Source organism: Erpetoichthys calabaricus, chromosome 10 (genome assembly GCF_900747795.2).
Source record: "Erpetoichthys calabaricus chromosome 10, fErpCal1.3, whole genome shotgun sequence".
NCBI lineage: Eukaryota > Metazoa > Chordata > Cladistia > Polypteriformes > Polypteridae > Erpetoichthys > Erpetoichthys calabaricus.
Genome location: NC_041403.2, coordinates 105,914,458 through 105,933,072, shown reverse-complemented (window position 1 = coordinate 105,933,072; position 18,615 = coordinate 105,914,458). Strand labels below are relative to the sequence as shown.

Sequence of the window (18,615 nt, the reverse complement as noted above, 5' to 3'; positions counted from 1 at the left end):
CAGCGTTATAGGGCCATTAAAATATATACATTAATGATGTATCTTTTTTATTTTTTGCACATATTAAGTTTGCTTATAATAAATTATGGATTAATACAGCCACTTTAATTAAAGGAGTGTCTGCCTATCTGGTTGCTGTGTCTCTATCTTTCCAATAGATGGCGCATCACAAACATTAACACAGCTCTTACGAATCCCATACCAAATGTCATACAACAGAGAAAAATGCATTGTGTGTTGCACTGTACACGTTAAATCTGAGGTCTACATTGATTATTTAAATTTCAACTCATCTTAGACGATTGGCACAGCTAGTTTTAATTAAGTTTTCTTCATTTTATGGCAAGTTTTCATTTAATTATCTGTATTGGGGAGGGATGTCATCAGGAAAGGCATCAGGCCATAAAAATCCCACCGTAACTTATAAAATATTGACTCCACATGGTAGTGGGAAAAGATGAAAACATGAATAATGTGCTGACATTATAAGTGTAGTAACAGAGTGCATTCTTTAAGTATACAGTATACATGATAATGTAATGCATAGTAATGTTTGAATAAATTTTCAAAGTTATTTAATTTCATACAGGCTGGATTGGACTCATAACACAGAGGAACTATATTAGAAAGGGCAAAGCAGACTTTTTTTCTCATGTTTAGTGACGTCCATTACATCTTCTACAACTCTGTAATGGCCAGTGTGATTTTCCACACTCTGGCATGCTGAGCCTGAAACATCACTTCAAGTGAGGCCCAACGGATCAACAGGCCAATTAAAAAGGTAGGCTCAGTTATCAGATGGGCTCTAGACCTGCTTTGTTTTAGGTAGTAGAAAAATGAGACAAACCTGAGTGCCATTAAGAACAATGCTGCACATCCCCTCTCTGACACACTAACACAGTGTACTTTCAACCAACAAATTATTCAGCAAAAGAAACACAACTGGGGCTCCTTTATACCAACAGCAATACGCCTGCATAATGCCTCACTGTGTCAGTGACTGCTGAGTCAGAAATTCTCTTTCTTTTTACTCATTCTGTTGTATATTTGAGAAGGGATAATATAATGTAATGGCACTGACAACAACAACAACAATTTATTTCTCATATAGCCCAAAATCACACAAAGAATGTCTCAATGGACTTTAACAGGCCCTGTTTTTTGACACTCCCCGAGAAGGGTAATTCAGAGAAAGATCCCCTTCCAGGCAGGTTGGGTGTGCAATGGGTAAATAAAATACACAAAACAGAACACAAGTAATTCTTTTTAAAGAGCTAGATAGCCAGTCTATCATTGCCACCTCAGAAATACTGTACAATACTGTACAATGGTACAATTGCTTTGTTCTTGCACAGCGCTCCTCACAAAGTGCAGATGCAACCCAACTCTTAACGTTGAATACAAGAGCAGATTATATCACTCACTAAACACAGAACTATCACATAAAAGGATACAGATTTGTTCAAATACATCAAAAACAATGTACAAACTAATTAACGTAAATGAAAAACAACAATATACTGTATGTCAATCAGTTAACTGTAGAACCACAGACAGATTGTAGAAGAGGAGTCAGACAAGCCAGACCAGTCAGAGTCCTGGAGACCTCAGCCAACAAGCTGATACCGGCCATTCTACAGCTGAGTCAGTGCTGGGCCAGGTAATCTGATGAAAGGACGCCCATGATTCCAGTGTTCCTTTACTTGGATTGACTTTTTCATAGGCAGGCAAACAACTTGGCAGTACAGTAGTGGTACTGACAAGAGAAACACAATAGGGGAGTGCTAATAAGAGTTTATAAATATTGTATTGTATTTTAGTACTAATGGCTAACAACAGAGATGCAGTATACACAGCTAGTCAGTAGCTCTTGTCAGGGTATGCTAAACTGAAATAGTGAGTCTTCAGTCTGGATTTAAAAGCTCTAGATACTTCAGGTTCTCTTATAATAGGGCGCAGACCATTCTACAGCTTCAGGGCCCTGTAAGTAAAAGCTCACCCTCCCACTGTTATTATGTTAATCCTTGGAATCATAAGCAGGTGGGTATCTTGAGATATTATTGTGTGCTCTCTTGGTGTCTAAGTGCAGATAAGTAAGCAGGACCTTGACCATTTAAGGCTTTTTAAGTTAAAAGGAGGATTTTGAAATCTGCCCTAACCTTAACCAGGAGCCAGTATAAGGACTTAAGAACTGGAGTCATGTGTTTGTACTTTCTGGTTCTTATAATAATTCTTGCAGCCTCATTCTGAATTAACTGAAAGCTGTATAATGAACAATTTGAATAGCCAATTGACACCTTATTGCAGAAGTCAGTCCTACTAGAAATAAATGCATTTATTTCTCAGTATCAGTAAGCTGTACAGAAAATATTAATATGCATACATCATAAGTGTAGTAACAAAACGCAATCTTTAGGTATACAGTATACAAGGTAATACATGTTTAAAGATAGTTGGTAATTTCATATACTGCACTAGGGTCTAATACTGCATACTTAATTTTCCAATACTTTTAAGATGGAAAAATGTTTTGGATAGTTTTCTAATCTGTACCTTAAACAACATGCTAGTGTAAAAGGTAATTACTAGATTATGGGATGATTCAGTAAAACTGGTTATTTAAACTGAGTTAAATGATGACAAAATATTGTTGTGATTGGCATCATTCATTGCAATAATTAACATTTCTGTTTTATTTGTGTTCAAAGACAAGTAGTTCTCATCCATCCACTCCTTTAATTCACTAACACAACTAATTAAAGACAACATTGGAGAAACTTAATTTGGTCTAAAAGAAAGGTATAACTGGGTGTCATCTGCTTATGACTGAAAATTATGTTTTCTAATAATAGCTCCTAGTGGAAGTATGTAAAGTGAAAACAGTAAAGGTCCCAGTACTGAGCCCTGTGGAACTCCATATTTAATTTCTGTGTATAGTGATGGGGTACTGTCTGCACATTTCTGTATGTACTGGAATCGATTTGATAAATAAGAACTAAACCAGGCAAGGACATTGCCTGCAAGCCCAATGTCATTTTCCAACCTATGTATTAAATAGAATGATTAACGGTATCAAACGATTTGCATAAATCTAACAACATAATTGCCGTGGAATTACATTTATTAAAGGATATCAGAATGTCATTTACAACATGTGTTAGTGCAATTTCTGTACTATGAACGGTGCACAGGCAGGCTGAAATTTCTCAAATAAATAGTGATGCGTAAGGTAAGATTGAAGCTGATTGGCAAGTACTTTTTCAAGTATTTTAGAGAGAAAGGGTAAATTGTAACTGGGTCTATAATTATTAAGTCAATGTGGGTCTAGTTCTGACTTTTTAAGTAATGCTTAGACAACTAACACTTCAGGAACTACTGCATTCAGTAATGAATTATTTGGTAATGATAAGAAAGGGTGCTGTCAGAACATCCATTGAGCTTTCTATTAGTTTTGTTGGCATTGGGTCTACGGATGAGTTGCATTGAGAGGGGTTACATCAGCCACTGGCGTTCTATAATGCAAATGAGCAGTTTCAGAGCCATTGGCAGGGCGATCACAAAAACAGCAAGCTTGCAATGTCGCAAACAGAATTCAATAGTGCAGAAACGCAGTCCTTCTAAGGCACTTGGCACTGGGGTTATAATAGTAAAACCAGATTAGCATGAGATCATCCCAAGTTCATAGCACATATCAAGTTTGTTTATAATAAACTGTGGATCAATACATTTTAAATAGCAGTTTTATTCATATTATGACAAATTTTCATATAATCACCTGTACAGAAAATATTAATATGCATACATCATAAGTGTAGTAACAAAGCGCATTCTTTAGGTATACAGTATGCAAGGTAATACATGTTTAAAGATAGTTGGTAATTTCATATACTGCACTAGGGTCTAAGAAGCTATATATTAATTTTATTTTTCAGCTCTTCCTTGTGTTGCAATGAACGCACAAATTCTTAATTTACTTTTTTATGCAGTATCATCAAGCGCAAACACTGGCTAAACATCATGGTAAACAAGTAAATTCCTACTTGGCTCCCACAGAACTTGTCTTGTAAAACACCACTATTTACCAAATAGAAGAACACCAGTTTAAAAAATGTCAAACCGGTTTAACCACCAGAGACTGCATTGTACGAGTCGTTGCTGCATGTATTTTTAACCTAATCACCTAAATGTAAAAAAACTTTGCTAATTCTTCGCAGATTACTTGGGCCAGGTCACAGACTGTTGACAACGGAAACGTACTTCAACACAAAACAAAGACAACTAAGAAGGCGCTTGTCACGGTGGCGTTTGAACTCCAATGACCCAGATATACGAGCAGAGGGCAGGCCTTCGCTGGAGTGTGACGTCAACACGTCGCGCCGGAAGCAGGCTGCGTAGAGGGTTGGCTGGCAGGGTGTACCTGTATTGGTTGTGTTGCTCGGTGCGGTGCAGGCTTTGCGGCTCTGTTGTAACAGCTGATGTTACTAGAAAAGAATTTGTTCTTTGGAAGAGCACGGTGAAGGGCTTTAACGACGTTCTCAAGACCAGATACTGTTTAAACAGAGACGGCTATGGACTCTGCAAACCAAGGTATTTTTTGTTATTAACAGTCGTTGGTGAAATTGGGATACAGAACCACAGGACATGAATAAACAGGCCGAGGTGTTGGCTCCTAAAAAGAAAAAAAAAAAGGCGTACCTGCCAGGTGGCAGTACCTGACTTAAAGAGCTAGGAATAGAAAATCTCTGCAGTTAATAAGTTTTCGAAGCCTTTATTTCCCATGAATACACTTAACAATGGAATTCCAAGTTAGAAGCCGACGTTCCGTTTAATTCCATTAACTTAAATGAACGACACATATATCTAATTTATGCATATCGAGAGCACGTGTAAATGGTACTTGACATATTACTGTGATTAGAAATTTTATTTTATAGCTGCACATGGGGATGCTGTTATTATTATTACCGCCGATGTGCTGTACTTCTGGCCTGTTCACTTGTTTGTAAAACCAATACTTGTGAAGATATAGTTTGTTACTGCGCAATGCCCATGCTTCATCTTCCTCAAAAGTTAGCCGAGAATATTTATGTAATGCTAGTTCAATATTAACATTTACACTTTTTCGTTCGTTGTGAGACATCTGCTATCGGTGTCGCTTCTGCGCATTTAACAGTAGAAGTTACTCTGTCATGTTTACTTCCTATTTAGCAGAAAGTGCCTCTTTTTACTTAAGTGTAAACCATTTACAGTATATGGAAAGAACTGTAGGATGCTTGTTTACGCTAAAAACCTTGCATTTCGCAACACCTGTAACTTTAAACAAGCGCTAAGTATGCAAACATATACTGTAACGTATTTAATCTAAAACTCAGTTTAAATTCTCTCACTAAAATACTGTAAACCGCTTCTTTAAATCTTACATTAACGTGTAAACCATTTTTTCCATTGATGAACTGTAATCAAGAAATACTATCTTTTCAGTATTAGGGTGTGGGAAATGGATGTATGGACGGGTGTGGCAGTTGCAATTTTTACGTTGGATGGTTGTCTTATTGAGTCACACCAAATAATTCTTAAGCCATCGCAGTTTAGGATTGTTAACAATGGGTGTTGTCCATAATTTGATTACCATCAGGGTATCTTGCCTTCAGTTCACTTTTAGACAAAAGCTGGTTGTTTTCCTTCTTGTCTGTTTTCCTTTATTCAGCATTGTCATGTCATTAAGGGATTCACACATGCCTGTGCCAAGTTTCAGCTTAGAGTCAGAACTAAGCATTCAACCTAGTGACAGTCAAGAACACATGCATACACACATATGTACATATGTATTGCTATGAGTGTTTTTGGGTAAGGGGCAGGACTTCATTTCACAATGGTTACCTCCACCGCTAAGTCGCTTTTCAGTGTTTTTTTTTTTTTTTTTTTTTAAGTGTTCTAATGATTATAAATTTGTTCTTTTGTACTCATTGTTCTTGTAGAAGATCGCTATATAAAAAAAGGTTTCACTGAATTTAGTGCTTAGGTCTTTCCTGCCAATGACCTGCTTAGCCTACTGCTGTCGTTACCCCCACCAGGAAAAGTGTTTGAAAAGATGAGATGAATTTAGTTGCTAGTCCCTATCGTATTACTACTTTAATTATGCAAGTTCAACTAGAATTCTGACTTTGGTTTTAAAATTTTGCAAGTTTAGAACAGAATTAAAGATTATTTTCTTCCTTTTGGCTGGTAGATATAAACCTCAACTCTCCCAACAAAGGCCTAGTTTCTGAAGGCATCCGAGATGTGCCGGCTGAAGGAGCTATGGGAACTACAGAACCTGTTGGTTTAACTGAAGAAGAAGCAGAAGAAATGAAAAATGAACTTGCCAAGGTAATTTATTATTATTTGATATTTGTTTGATGTTGTTCTATACTTGAGATACTATGGCCTGCTGACTTGAGTTCCAGGCACATTTCTAGCTATAGTTTAGATTCATTCATTTATATGGTTAGGTGGTATTTCTTTGTCTCCAACTGAAATTTGATCAAACTAGAAGCATTGTAGGGTGGTGTTTAACAGCACTTTGAGAATCTAAACTTGCCCATCACTAGTAAACTATAAATTAAACAATTAGAAAATAATACTTGTTCATATAACATTGTATTAATATTAGAAAGGATCATTGTTGCATTTACCCATCTGTAGTATGTAAATGTTATTTGTATAGCTAATTACAAGGCAACAAATCACCCAAGTCAACAGTTTTAATGGGGTTTCTTAGTTCTAATTAATAATGGTATTGAATTCAGTAGTTCACTTGGTATGTAGTTTGTAAAAATTAATTTATGAAAGCAGTGTCTTCTTTTAGTTTGAGTCACTTATTTTGGATTTAATAACTGGATACTTCTCTAAGTGTCATTCATTTTTTTCTTTCACATATCTAGATACTAATTTGTACTTGACATGTTTATACATGTTACTTTTCTGAAATCTATATAGACATAGCTTGATCATGAGTTTCATGATGCTGTTTTTATTATATAGAAATCTTGCATATTGTAAAATTTTGCAACTCTTCCAAGTAAACTGCGCCTCAAGAGGCTAGATATTAAATAATTTTGATTCTTTCTTATACATTGTCTGTTGTAAGGGGTATGGAAAAGCAGCTATGGCAGGGGATGAGTTGTATTACCATAAAACAATCCTAAGCACAGTTAGTACCACCTTAATGTTCTGTATAGGTTCATGTCTGTTCATACACAGATTAAAAACTGTTTACATTTCATTTAATCAAAGTACAAATAAGATTTTCTCTAGTAACTTTGCTTCCAAGGAAAATACAGTTAAGCAAATAAAAAATAAGTTATGGTCTATAGTTCCGTTCTGGCTCATGGTTGCTATTTTATTTAATTTATAATATACTAGCTGTTCCCCACTGCTCCGCCCGCTTAGTAGTGAAACAGGATAAATTTTAAAAACCAATAAAGAAAAAGGTATCGCTAGCTAAGCAGAGGCAAGTTACACTCCAAAACACAGAAGTATACCGACTTCCCACTCCTGACGTTATGCTTCCTTCTCCCCACAGCCTCTTTCTCGGATTAGCGTGAATACATCGCTCCTGCAAGCGAATTGCAATTCATAGCGTGATGAGGGAAGTCGCAAAATCAGCCGGAATGTTCAAGAAAATTCTAGAAAAAAAAAAGCAGATCTAAATCCATTACGTAGTTCTCTCGTTCGCTAGCTAAAAGGATGTAAGATACACCCCGATGCTGGAGCGTGAGAGCAGTTTCCAGCAGTTGCACTTGGCAGCAATTCATTCTGGGGTTTGCCCATTGGCATTTTGTCTCAGATATGGCCAGAGTTTTTGACTAGTGACAATGCTTATGTGGTTAGCCCTGCCTCATTATCAACACATCTCAATTGGTTACGCTATAAAGTGTTTAATAGGTGTAGGATCTGAAGAATTTGGATATTTTATAGTAAGATGATGAACAGAAGAGTAATATTTTTGGAGTTATCAAGTTTACATTGCTTCTTATGAGTGGAAAACTGTTATTTTACATTACTCAGCAGTGATACCTTTTTCACATTACTGTTTGGCACTCTGTTATTTTAACAGCGTAGTGAAACTACAAACTATGTTTTCTAAAATGTGTAATTGGCAAGCAGAAATTATTAAGTAATAATCAAAGTTCCCAAAAAAAAAAATTCGCTTACAGCTTATTTTTCCTGTCAAATTTCACATGTCAGTATTTTCTGTTTTGTTGGATAGAATTCACACAAAGCAAAATAAAGTAGGGAAATGAACAACCAATACTTTCAGACTTGGTCCCAATTAATATACTTTTTTTATTCTCCAACTGTTAGTTAATGCTGTCACTATCAACTATAATGGTAATCGAGTGATGTACAGATTGATTTGATGACTTATCAAGTAATTTATTTAATAAAAAAATGTAACAATGTTTTTTGTATAACTAAACGTTATACCTGATGTACAAGGTTTTCTCGTTAAAAGCCCTGTATTCTAGAATTTTTTTTGTACAGCTCTTCTTTGTTTTCACAGCTTGCCAATACAGCCTAACTTTGAGTCGAAAGGGAAGTTGGGGTTTCTGTATCCAGTAATTAAGGGTGAAATGTAGATTTCAGGTGTAAGTAAAATTACTTGTTTATAGGGTTGTTACTACCACACACATAGAGTAAAGTGAAACTCTTAGTTGCTTGTGCTAATCAACATTGAATACTTAACAACTCAACAGCACCATGATTAACAATTATAACTAATTTACCTTGAAACGTCTATCTTTTCTTTCATGAAAAATCTTAAAACAGCTTTGTCCTTACCGGTGCAGGTTAAACTAGGTCTGGGTATATGGACAAAAATGTTATCATGATACGTTTTTCCATATAATTCACTATTGATAAATATATATTTATTTCCTAATGCTCATTTTTAACATTGAATAGTATTTTGAACCCAGAAGAAGCCAAAAAGGGTTAATTTTATGGTGTAATATACAGTATCATATAGTATATTATCAGAACTGAGTATTAGTGAGCCTGAAAAAATTTGAAAATAAAATGTATGATTGTAGATATGTCACGAGACTTGTATCAGACGTCAAGGTAATACCTTTATTTTAGTGCAGTAAAACAGTAGTTAAAAAAATTTAAACAGTAAATGAAGTAAAGCATATAAACTTTATAAAGTGAACAGCAGGGTTATTTTTTATTTACAAGTCTTCAGCTAGAAATACTAATCCCATCTGCTGTCTCTGGGATGCCCTTGATGTTGTCACCTGAGCTGAAAACACAGCAACAGCTGGTGGTTGTGGTGCACAGGCATTGTTTGATCAGAAGAGCCACTCTGCTAAAGGATGTTTTGTGGAACTGGGGTGGACAATGTAGTCAAAAATAATTAACAAGAGGGTAGATATTTTTGGACAATAGTGATAATTATTGCAATATACAGTAAATAATGGTTTATATACTCTACAATATAAATACACAATGCACAAATCTGAAGGATCCACCCATGCTTTTTATATAAAGAAAATAAAAAACATGAATACACTATAGAGGAGAAACAGTCAGATGAAGATTTGGGGACCCATTTAATGTCCGACTCAATAAATGTAGACATGAACCAACCAAAAAAAAAGATTATTGGTAGTTGCCACATTACATTCTGGTAATACAGCTGGCAATGTAAAAAAGAAAAAGGCTTCTTTCAAGACAGGTCTGTCCACTTGGCAATCTGCTTCTAAAGTGAGTTTTGACTTCTAGTGGTGGCATAATTTAAATTCCTTCTGAAGCAGAAGATCAATGTCCTGCAAGGACTGGGCAGAAATGAAGTTACACAATTAATGAATGGGTTCTCCTCTATTCTAAAGATGGAAAAGGAAAACAACATTTTTATTTCTGGCACATTTTCATACAAGGAATGTAACTCAAAGTGCTTTGCACAATGTAAAACGAGTTTAAAAAGAAAAAGTTATGTATAACCAGGGCTGGGTGGTATGACCAAAATTCTATATCACGGTATTTTTCAAAATTATACCAGTTTCACGGTATTCAACGGCATTTTTTCCCCATGCATGAGTGGATGTTAACCACATTTTCCACTGCAATTACTGCAGTAGACTGGCTAAGAATAACCTATTCCACTGTCATGAGAATTGTACATTGTACAAAAAACATTTTAAAGTGCACACAAGTATTAATACAGGTTTGCATGGCCCCATAAAGTGATAGTTTTCAAGGGGGTGGCACTAATGGATGGATTACAAGTGACATCAAGGGCCTTTTAAACCAGAAGAAAAGGGCTTTTAAAGACGGTGATCAGCATGAGCTCAAGCCTGTGCAGAAGGAACTCCGAGTCCAGCTCAGGGCGGCAAAGGAGCAGTAAAGGAGAAAGCTGGAGCAGAAGTTGCAGAATGACAGCATGAAGGAAGTGTGGGATGGGATGAAGATCATCACTGGCTGCAGCTCGAAGCAGGGTGCCACCATCAAGAGAGACGTGGAGAGAGCAAACCAGATGAACAACTTCTTTAACAGGTTTGACCAGCCTAACCCACTCTCACCGTGGAGTACTGCACCCACCACCCATCCTTCTGCTGATACCAGCATAGGAGAGAGTTTCCCTCCCTCCCACCCACAATTACAGACCAGGTAAGCAGAGAGCTGAGGAGACTTCGTGCCAGCAAAGCATTGGGTCCAGATGGAGTATCGCCACGACTGCTGAAGGCCTGTGCATTGGAGCTGGGGAGTCCTCTACAGCGCATCTTCAACCTGAGCCTGGAACAGGGGAGAGTCCCGAGGCTTTGGAAGACATCTTACATCACCCCAGTCCCAAAGGTATCACATCCTAGTGAGCTGAATGACTTCAGGCCTGTCGCCCTAGCGTCACATGTGATGAAGACCATGGAGCGGCTGCTGCTTCACCACCTGAGGCCACAGGTCTGCCATGCCCTCGACCCTCTGCAGTTCGCATACCAGGAGAAGGTGGGAGCGGAGGATGCCATCATCTACATCCCACACCGATCCCTCTCCCACTTGGACAGAGGCATTGAGGCTGTAAGAATTATGTTTCTGGACTTCTCTAGCTCCTTCAACACCATCCAACCTCTGCTCCTTAGGGACAAGCTGACAGAGATGGGAGTAGATTCATACCTGGTGGCATGGATCGTGGACTGTCTTACACACAGACCTCAGTATGTGCGTCTCAGGAAGTGCAGGTCTGACATTGTGGTCAGCAACACAGGAGCGCCGCAGGGGACTGTACTTTCTCCGGTCCTGTTCAGCCTATATACATCGGACTTCCAATACAACTCTGAGTCCTGCCACGTGCAAAAGTTCGCTGATGACACTGCTATCATGGGCTGCATCAGGAGTGGGCAGGAGGAGGAGTATAGGAACCTAATCATGGACTTTGTTAAATGGTGTGACTCAAACCACCTACAACTGAACACCAGCAAAACCAAAAACATTGTACAAAGTTATTGTCTGTTATACCTGCATTTTTATCACTCTTTAATTTAATATTGTTTTTTAACAGTATGCTGCTGCTGGAGTATGTGAATTTCCCCTTGGTATTAATAAAGTATCTATCTATCTATTGAAGAGAAGGAATCACATTACATTACAGTTGCAGTCAAAATACAGAACCATTTTATTGAACAAATTGTGCAAACAACTTAAAACTATAATTTTGACAACATATTTTCAACCATCCAAAGAGGCATTTAGACTTAGTAAAATATTCAGAAGTGCTTGTCAAAAGTTGTATTGCACTGAACATATCTTAGAAAAGGAATAAAGAGTAAATTATTTTTTGTAAACCAACTACACTTTCTGTTAACGTTAGCAATCTCTGTCCACTGACACGTTAGCTATATGGATTGTAATGGTGTTGGTTATCTTGATCCACCGCTTGCTGTTTTTGTCGTAGGCAGTCATCTAGCATATGCGTCTACAAGTGACGTCTGACTTGAGTGTCCTCTAGCTTTTTCAGTTTTACCCGAGGACTTGGAGGGTGCCAATCTTAGTTCCATACATTCATGGTACTCCAAAGCATGTTTGCAGCTAAGTTGGTGCAGCAAATTGCTTGTGTTGCCGCCTCCAGCAACAACTTTAGCTCAACAACATTTGCAGTAAATACTTGTTTAGTCCACATCCTACCTTTTAAAACCAAAATCTCCAGACAACAGACATGGCTCCTTTTTTCGGCAAAAGTTTCTCTGTGTCAACATGTTCAACTTTATCGTCTGCTACAGCTTCAGTTTCGGAATGTTCTCTGTCAATTTTCACCGCTCAGTAGCTCCACTAATGCATGTACTCCATTGCATGCGTGTCTAGTGGTGTAACAGTGAAAAAAGTCCCCCCTTAAACAGTTTCCCGCTGCACCACATTCTGAACGTTGTTTAGGCTATTTAAACCGGTATTGTGGTATAACAAAAATAAAAAACGGTTTTCGGTATGAACCAGTATACCTCCCAGCACTATGTATAACTAAATAATATTTTAAAATTATAAAGAATTAATGTGTTTTTTCATAAGACAAATATATAAGTAGTAGAATCCTAATTTGAAGATAAGTTTATTATGTCTATTAAGATATGTCCGATCCAATGCTCAGAATGCCAGGGAAAACAGAAAATCACAAAAATACTCCAGGGGCCAGATGCTGGAGGAAAATTAAAAAAAAAAAAAAGTTGGAGTACCTACTTTTATTCCATCATCACAAGCGACTGCATAATACTTTGATAAGGTGGTGATGGCATAAGATGCTACCACAGAAAGACTGGAAGAGAAAACATAAAAGTAGGCATTAATAATAATGGCACATGCCTGAAGTATATGATATTACAATGCATATATAATCTATTAGGAGTTGAACGTAAATACAATTAAGAAAAGGCCCAATTGAAAAGTGAGTTAATATATTTTTTAAATTCCTCAGTTGTATTAGCCCGGTGTATCACTATTGGCAAAGTATTGCAAATTTTTTGAGCTTAACAGCAAAAGGTTGCAACACTTCTTTTATGCTTAACTCTCAGTATAATAAGCAAACCAGTGTTAGACAATCTGAGGTCATGACTGCAAATGTAAGGGGACAGGCATTCCAAAATATACAAGGGAGCATGATCATTCAGTGCTTTATATACCATTAGCATTATTTTAAAATCTATTCTAAACACAGGTAACCAATATAACAATGCTAAAACCGATGAGATAAGGTCAGGTATTGTTTTGCTAGTTAAGATTCTTGCTACTGCATTTTGAATTAATTGCAACTAGTTGATGTCTTTCTTGGGTAGTTTTGTTGGTAGAGCATTACAGCAATCTGGTCGACTCAAATCAAAAGTGTGATTTTTTTCAGCATCTAGCAATGTTACAAGAAGTCTAATTTTTGCAGTGTTTCTTCTTCCTTCGACTGCTCCCGTTAGGGGTTACCACAGCGGATCATCTTCTTCCATGCCTTTCTGTCCTCTGCATCATGTTCTGTTACACAGATCACTTGCATGTCCTCTCTCACCACATCCATAAACCTTCTCTTAGGCCTTCCTCTTTTTCTCTTGCCTGCAGTTCTATCCTTAGCATCCTTCTCCCAATATACTCCGCATCTCTCCTCTACACGTGTCCAAACCAATCTCGCCTCTCTGACTTTGTCTCCCAACCGTTCAACTTGAGCTGACCCTCTAATGTACTCATTTCTAATCCTATCCATCCTCATCACACCAAGTGCAAATCTTTGCATCTTTAACTCTGCTACCTCCAGCTCTGTCTCCTGCTTTCTGGTCAGTGCCACTGTCTCCAACCCATATAACATAGCTGTAGACCTTCCCTTTCACTCTTGCTGATATCCATCTGTCACAAATTACTCCTGACACTCTTCTCCACCCATTTCACCTTGCCTGCACTCTTTTTCACCTCTCTTCCACAATCCCCATTACTCTGTACTGTTGATAAGATGCTACCATCCACCTTCACCAACTCTACTCCTTGCATCCTCACCATTCCACAGACCTCCCTCTCATTTACACACATGTATTCTGTCTTGTTCCTACTGACCTTCATTCCTTTCCTCTCTAGAGCATATCTCCACCTCTCCAGGGTCTCCTCAACCTGCTCCCTACTATCGCTACAGATCACAATGTCATCAGCAAACATCATAGTCCACTGGGACTCCTGTCTAATCTCATCTGTCAACCTGTCCATCACCATTGCAAATAAGAAAGGGCTCAGAGCCGATCCCTGATGTAATCCCACCTCCACCTTGAATGCATCCGTCACTCCTACTGCAGACCTCACCATGGTCACACTTCCCTCGTACTATATCCTGTACAACTCTTACTTCTCTGCCACTCCCAACTTCCTCATACATACCACAACTCCTCTCGAGGCACCCTGTCATATGCTTTCTCCAGGTTCACAAAGATGCAGTGCAACGCAACTCCTTCTGGCCTTCTCTATACTTCTCCATCAATACCCTCAGAACAAACATTGCATCTGTGGTGCTCTTTCTTGGCATGAAACCATACTGCTGCTCACTAATCATCACCTCACTTTTTAACCTAGCTTCCACCACTCTTTCCCATAACTTAATGCTGTGGTTTATATGAAAAAAATCAGTCCTAGTAATATAGTTAATGTGTAATTTAAAGTTTAGATCAGAGTCCATGATCACACCTGAGTTCTTAATTTCTGCCTTGACCTTTAGTGCTGAAAGGTCATTTTATTTCAAAGGCCCTCACTATTTCCATTTTTTCCAACTACTAAAGTTTCTGTTTTATCCTTATTTAGCTTGAGGAAATTACTATTTAGCCAATCATTTAATAGAAGACAGACATTGGATCAGAGTGCACAAAGAGTCATAGTCATCGGGTGCTGTAGATAACTGCATATGGTAGCTCACCTTGTATTTTGAGATAATCTGGCCTAATGGGAGCCTATAAATTGAAAATAATAGTGGGCCCAGAATAGATCCTTGTGGTATCCCATATAAATTACCATGGATCCTTGAGCTACAATTACCATAACTAACAAAAAAATTCATGTGTGTTAAATAAGACTGACACCAATTTAGGACATCACCAGAGCGACCCAACCATTAGCTAAAATAATTAATCAGAATGCTGTTGTCTCTGGCGACGAATGCTGTGCTCAAGTCTGACGGAATGAGAACAGATCTATTACCTGCATCAGCATTAATCAAAAGGTCATTAACTACTTTAACCAATGTAGTTTCTGTACTTTGATTTGGTCTAAAACCTGCCTGTTGTAGAATTTTACTTAAAAAAAAAAAAAAAAAAAAGCAAAAAAAAAAAAAAAGCAGATTAGAAATGCATCATAAGTTGTTAAAGGCAGAGGTAGCAAGATTATTTTTCTTGAGCTGGAGTTTAACTACTGGTATCTTTAGAGAATCTTGTGAGACCCCAGTACCTAATGAATAGAAGTGTTTAGGGACTGGGTCAAGGGTCCGAGTGGAAAGTTTTAATTGAGTAATTATTCTGTGAGGTTTAGTTAAACCTATTTTAGTGAAGGAATTTAGTTCACTATAGTGAGCTTGATAGAGGTCATCAGTATTTCCTTTTGAGGGGTGTATTGTATTACATCTAGTACTGTTTTTGTTTATTAAAGAAAAAAGTTAGATGCTATGTAATTCCCTCATTCTTCCCCCTGTGTTTCCCACAACCTGAGCACATTAAATATTTCCCATGCTCGTTTGCTTGGCAACATACAATCAAACAAAGCTGTATGTAATGATATAATATTCATATCCTTATGAATTTGTCTCTTGCAATATTTCACCTTACATTTCCTGTTAATAAAGTGAATGCAGTGTGGTAAAACATTTCCGTAAAATGTCGTTAATAAAACATAATATATATACGTATCTGCATGTGTGTATATATTTATGGTACGTATGTACCTGTATGTGTATATACTGTATGTATGTGAATGTGTGTGTGTATGTGTGTGTGTGTGTATATATATATATATATATATATATATATATAAAATATTACATAGTTTACTGTCAAATAATGCAAAGAGTACGCAACATGTGTTTCGTCCTTATTTGGGCTCATCCGACGTACACACTCCACTGCATCCCCTTGCGGGGATCAAACCTCAGACATCAGCATCAGAGGTGGATCAGATCGTGATTCAGACTATGAATGCTATGAATGAATATATATATATATGAGTCATATGAAAAAGTTTGGGAACCCCTCTTAATTCTTTGGATTTTTGTTTGTTATTGACTGAGCTTTCAAAGTAGCAACTTCATTTTAATATATGACGTGCCTTATGGAAACAGTAGTATTTCAGCAGTGACATTAAGTTTATTGGATTAACAGAAAATATGCAATTTGCATCATAACAAAATTAGACTGGTGCATAAATTTGGGCACCCCAACAAAGATATTACATCAATACTTAGTTGAGCCTCCTTTTGCAAATATAACAGCCTCTAGATGCCTCCTATAGCCTTTGATGAGTGTCTGGATTCTGGATGGAGGTATTTTTGACCATTCTTCCATACAAAATTTCTCCAGTTAAATTTGATGGCTGCTGAGCATGGACAGCCTGCTTCAAATCATCCCATAGATTTTCGATGATATTCAAGTCAGGGGACTGTGACGGCCATTTCAGAACATTGTACTTCTCCCTCTTCATGAATGCCTTTGTAGATTTCGAACTGTTTTTTTGGGTCATTGTCTTGTTGGAATATCCAACCCCTATGTAACTTCAACTTTGTGACTGATGCTAGAACATTATCCTGAAGAATTTGTTGATCTTGGGTTGAATTCATCCGACCCTCGACTTTAACAAGGGCTCCAGTCCCTGAATTAGCCACACAGCCCCACAGCATGATGGAACCTCCACCAAATTTGACAGTAGGTAGCAGGTGTTCTTCTTGCGCCATGCAAAGTGCTTTTTGCTATGACTAAATAACTCCATTTTTGTCTCATCAGTCCAAAGCACTTTGTTCCAAAATGAATCTGGCTTGTCTAAATGAGCATTTGCATACAACACGCAACTCTGTTTGTGGCCTGAGTGCAGAAAGGGCTTCTTTCTCATCACTCTGCCATACAGATATTCTTTGTGCAAATTGCAGTGAATTGTAGAACGACGTACAGATACACCATCTGCAGAAAGATGTTCTTGCAGGTCTTTGGGGGTAATCTGAGGGTTGTCTGTAACCATTCTCACAATCCTGCGCATATGCCACTCCTGTATTTTCCTTGGTCTGCCAGACTTGGGTTTAACAGCAATTGTGCTTGTGGCCTTCAATTTCCTGATTACATTCCTTTCAGTTGAAACTGACATTTTAAACCTCTGAGATAGCTTTTTGTAACCTTCCTCTAAACCATGATACTGAACAATCTTTGTTTTCAGATATTTTGAGAGTTGCTTTGAGGATCCCATGCTATCACTCTTCAGAGGAGAGTCAAAGGGAAGCAAAACTTGCAATTGACCACCTTAAATACCTTTTCTCATGATTGGACACAACTGTCTATGAAGTTCAAGGCTTAAAGAGCTAATCCAACCAATTTGGTGTTGCAAGTAATCAGTATTGAGCAGTTGCATGCATTCAAATCAGCACAATTACAAGGGGACCCTGTTTTTTGCACAGCCAGTTTTTCACATTTGATTTAATTTCATACAACTAAATACTGCTTCATTGATAATCTTTGTTCGGAAACACCCCAGTACTCAGATATTCCTAGGAAATGAAAGACATACCACTGTTACCTTTTTTTGTTGAAAGTAGAGTAAATTATTATGCAGGCTGAGAGGGGTTCCCAAACCTTTTCATATGACTGTATATTACTATTTCTATAATTCTATTTCTTCAATTCAAAACTGGATGCAAGAGACTAATGAATACAATTTTGGAATTGTTTGCGTGTTTTTTTTTTTGTTTTCCTTTTCTCTTCTCTTGATGGGCGGAGTGGTGGCTCTGAGGCTGGGGATCTGTACCAGCAATAGGAAAGTCCTTCCAACTTACAGGGAAAAGTTGGGGGTTGGTGGAAGGATTGGCACTTCAGCCACTGGGGTGTTGAGGTGTGTCACACTGCACTCGGTTCCCAATCCAGGTGGTTTGTTGTGCAGTTGGTACGGCAACGTGCTATCAGTGCATGCTCCCAACTACCCTCTCTTGTTGATGTATAAATCTTAAACTTTGTTTTTGATCTACCACTTGCTGTTTTGGGTAGTCACCGCTGACACTTAAGCCTGTAAAAATGAAGACAGCAGCTCCCACTGGGAGCTGTACCTGTATTAGTGAGGTGTGTATTGTGAAAGGCAGCTGAAGAAGTATGCTCATAACATTGAAAATGCTCTTAAAGTTACTGTTTTATCTCCATTAAAGTAAAAAGCAAAATTTGTTATGACAGCAACTGTCAGTTATTTTTGTTAAGTAAAGAAACTAGCGGCCATTAATTTATGATGTTTAGGTTTTAGTTTGCAGTATGTCATAAATAAGTTATATCTCTTGTGTGCTGCTTTTAAAAGTACTAACTAAGCTGACATCATAAACTCAAAACTAACAAGTGAACTTGTCGAACATAAAAAATAGTATAGATTTTGTTAGGATATTTGAGCATGTTATAACAGTTTCTG

At 37.6% G+C, this 18,615-nt stretch overlaps 1 protein-coding gene across 10 annotated transcripts in view; it reads left to right on the top strand.

Annotated features, from left to right (window-relative positions):
• Positions 1-4,375: 4,375 nt before the first annotated feature.
• LOC114659297 (tumor protein D54-like) overlaps positions 4,376-18,615 on the top strand; it is a 77,783-nt gene continuing 63,543 nt past the window's right edge. For 3 of the 10 annotated variants that reach the window (XM_051932876.1, XM_051932875.1, XM_051932873.1), the window contains exons 1-2: positions 4,376-4,587; positions 6,230-6,369. In XM_051932876.1, the coding sequence (XP_051788836.1) occupies positions 4,569-4,587; positions 6,230-6,369 (159 nt within the window). In that variant the 5' untranslated portion in view covers positions 4,376-4,568. The remainder of the gene's footprint in view (positions 4,588-6,229; positions 6,370-18,615) is intronic. The other 7 variants (XM_028811707.2, XM_028811706.2, XM_028811705.2 and 4 more) reach the window with 4 other exon arrangements.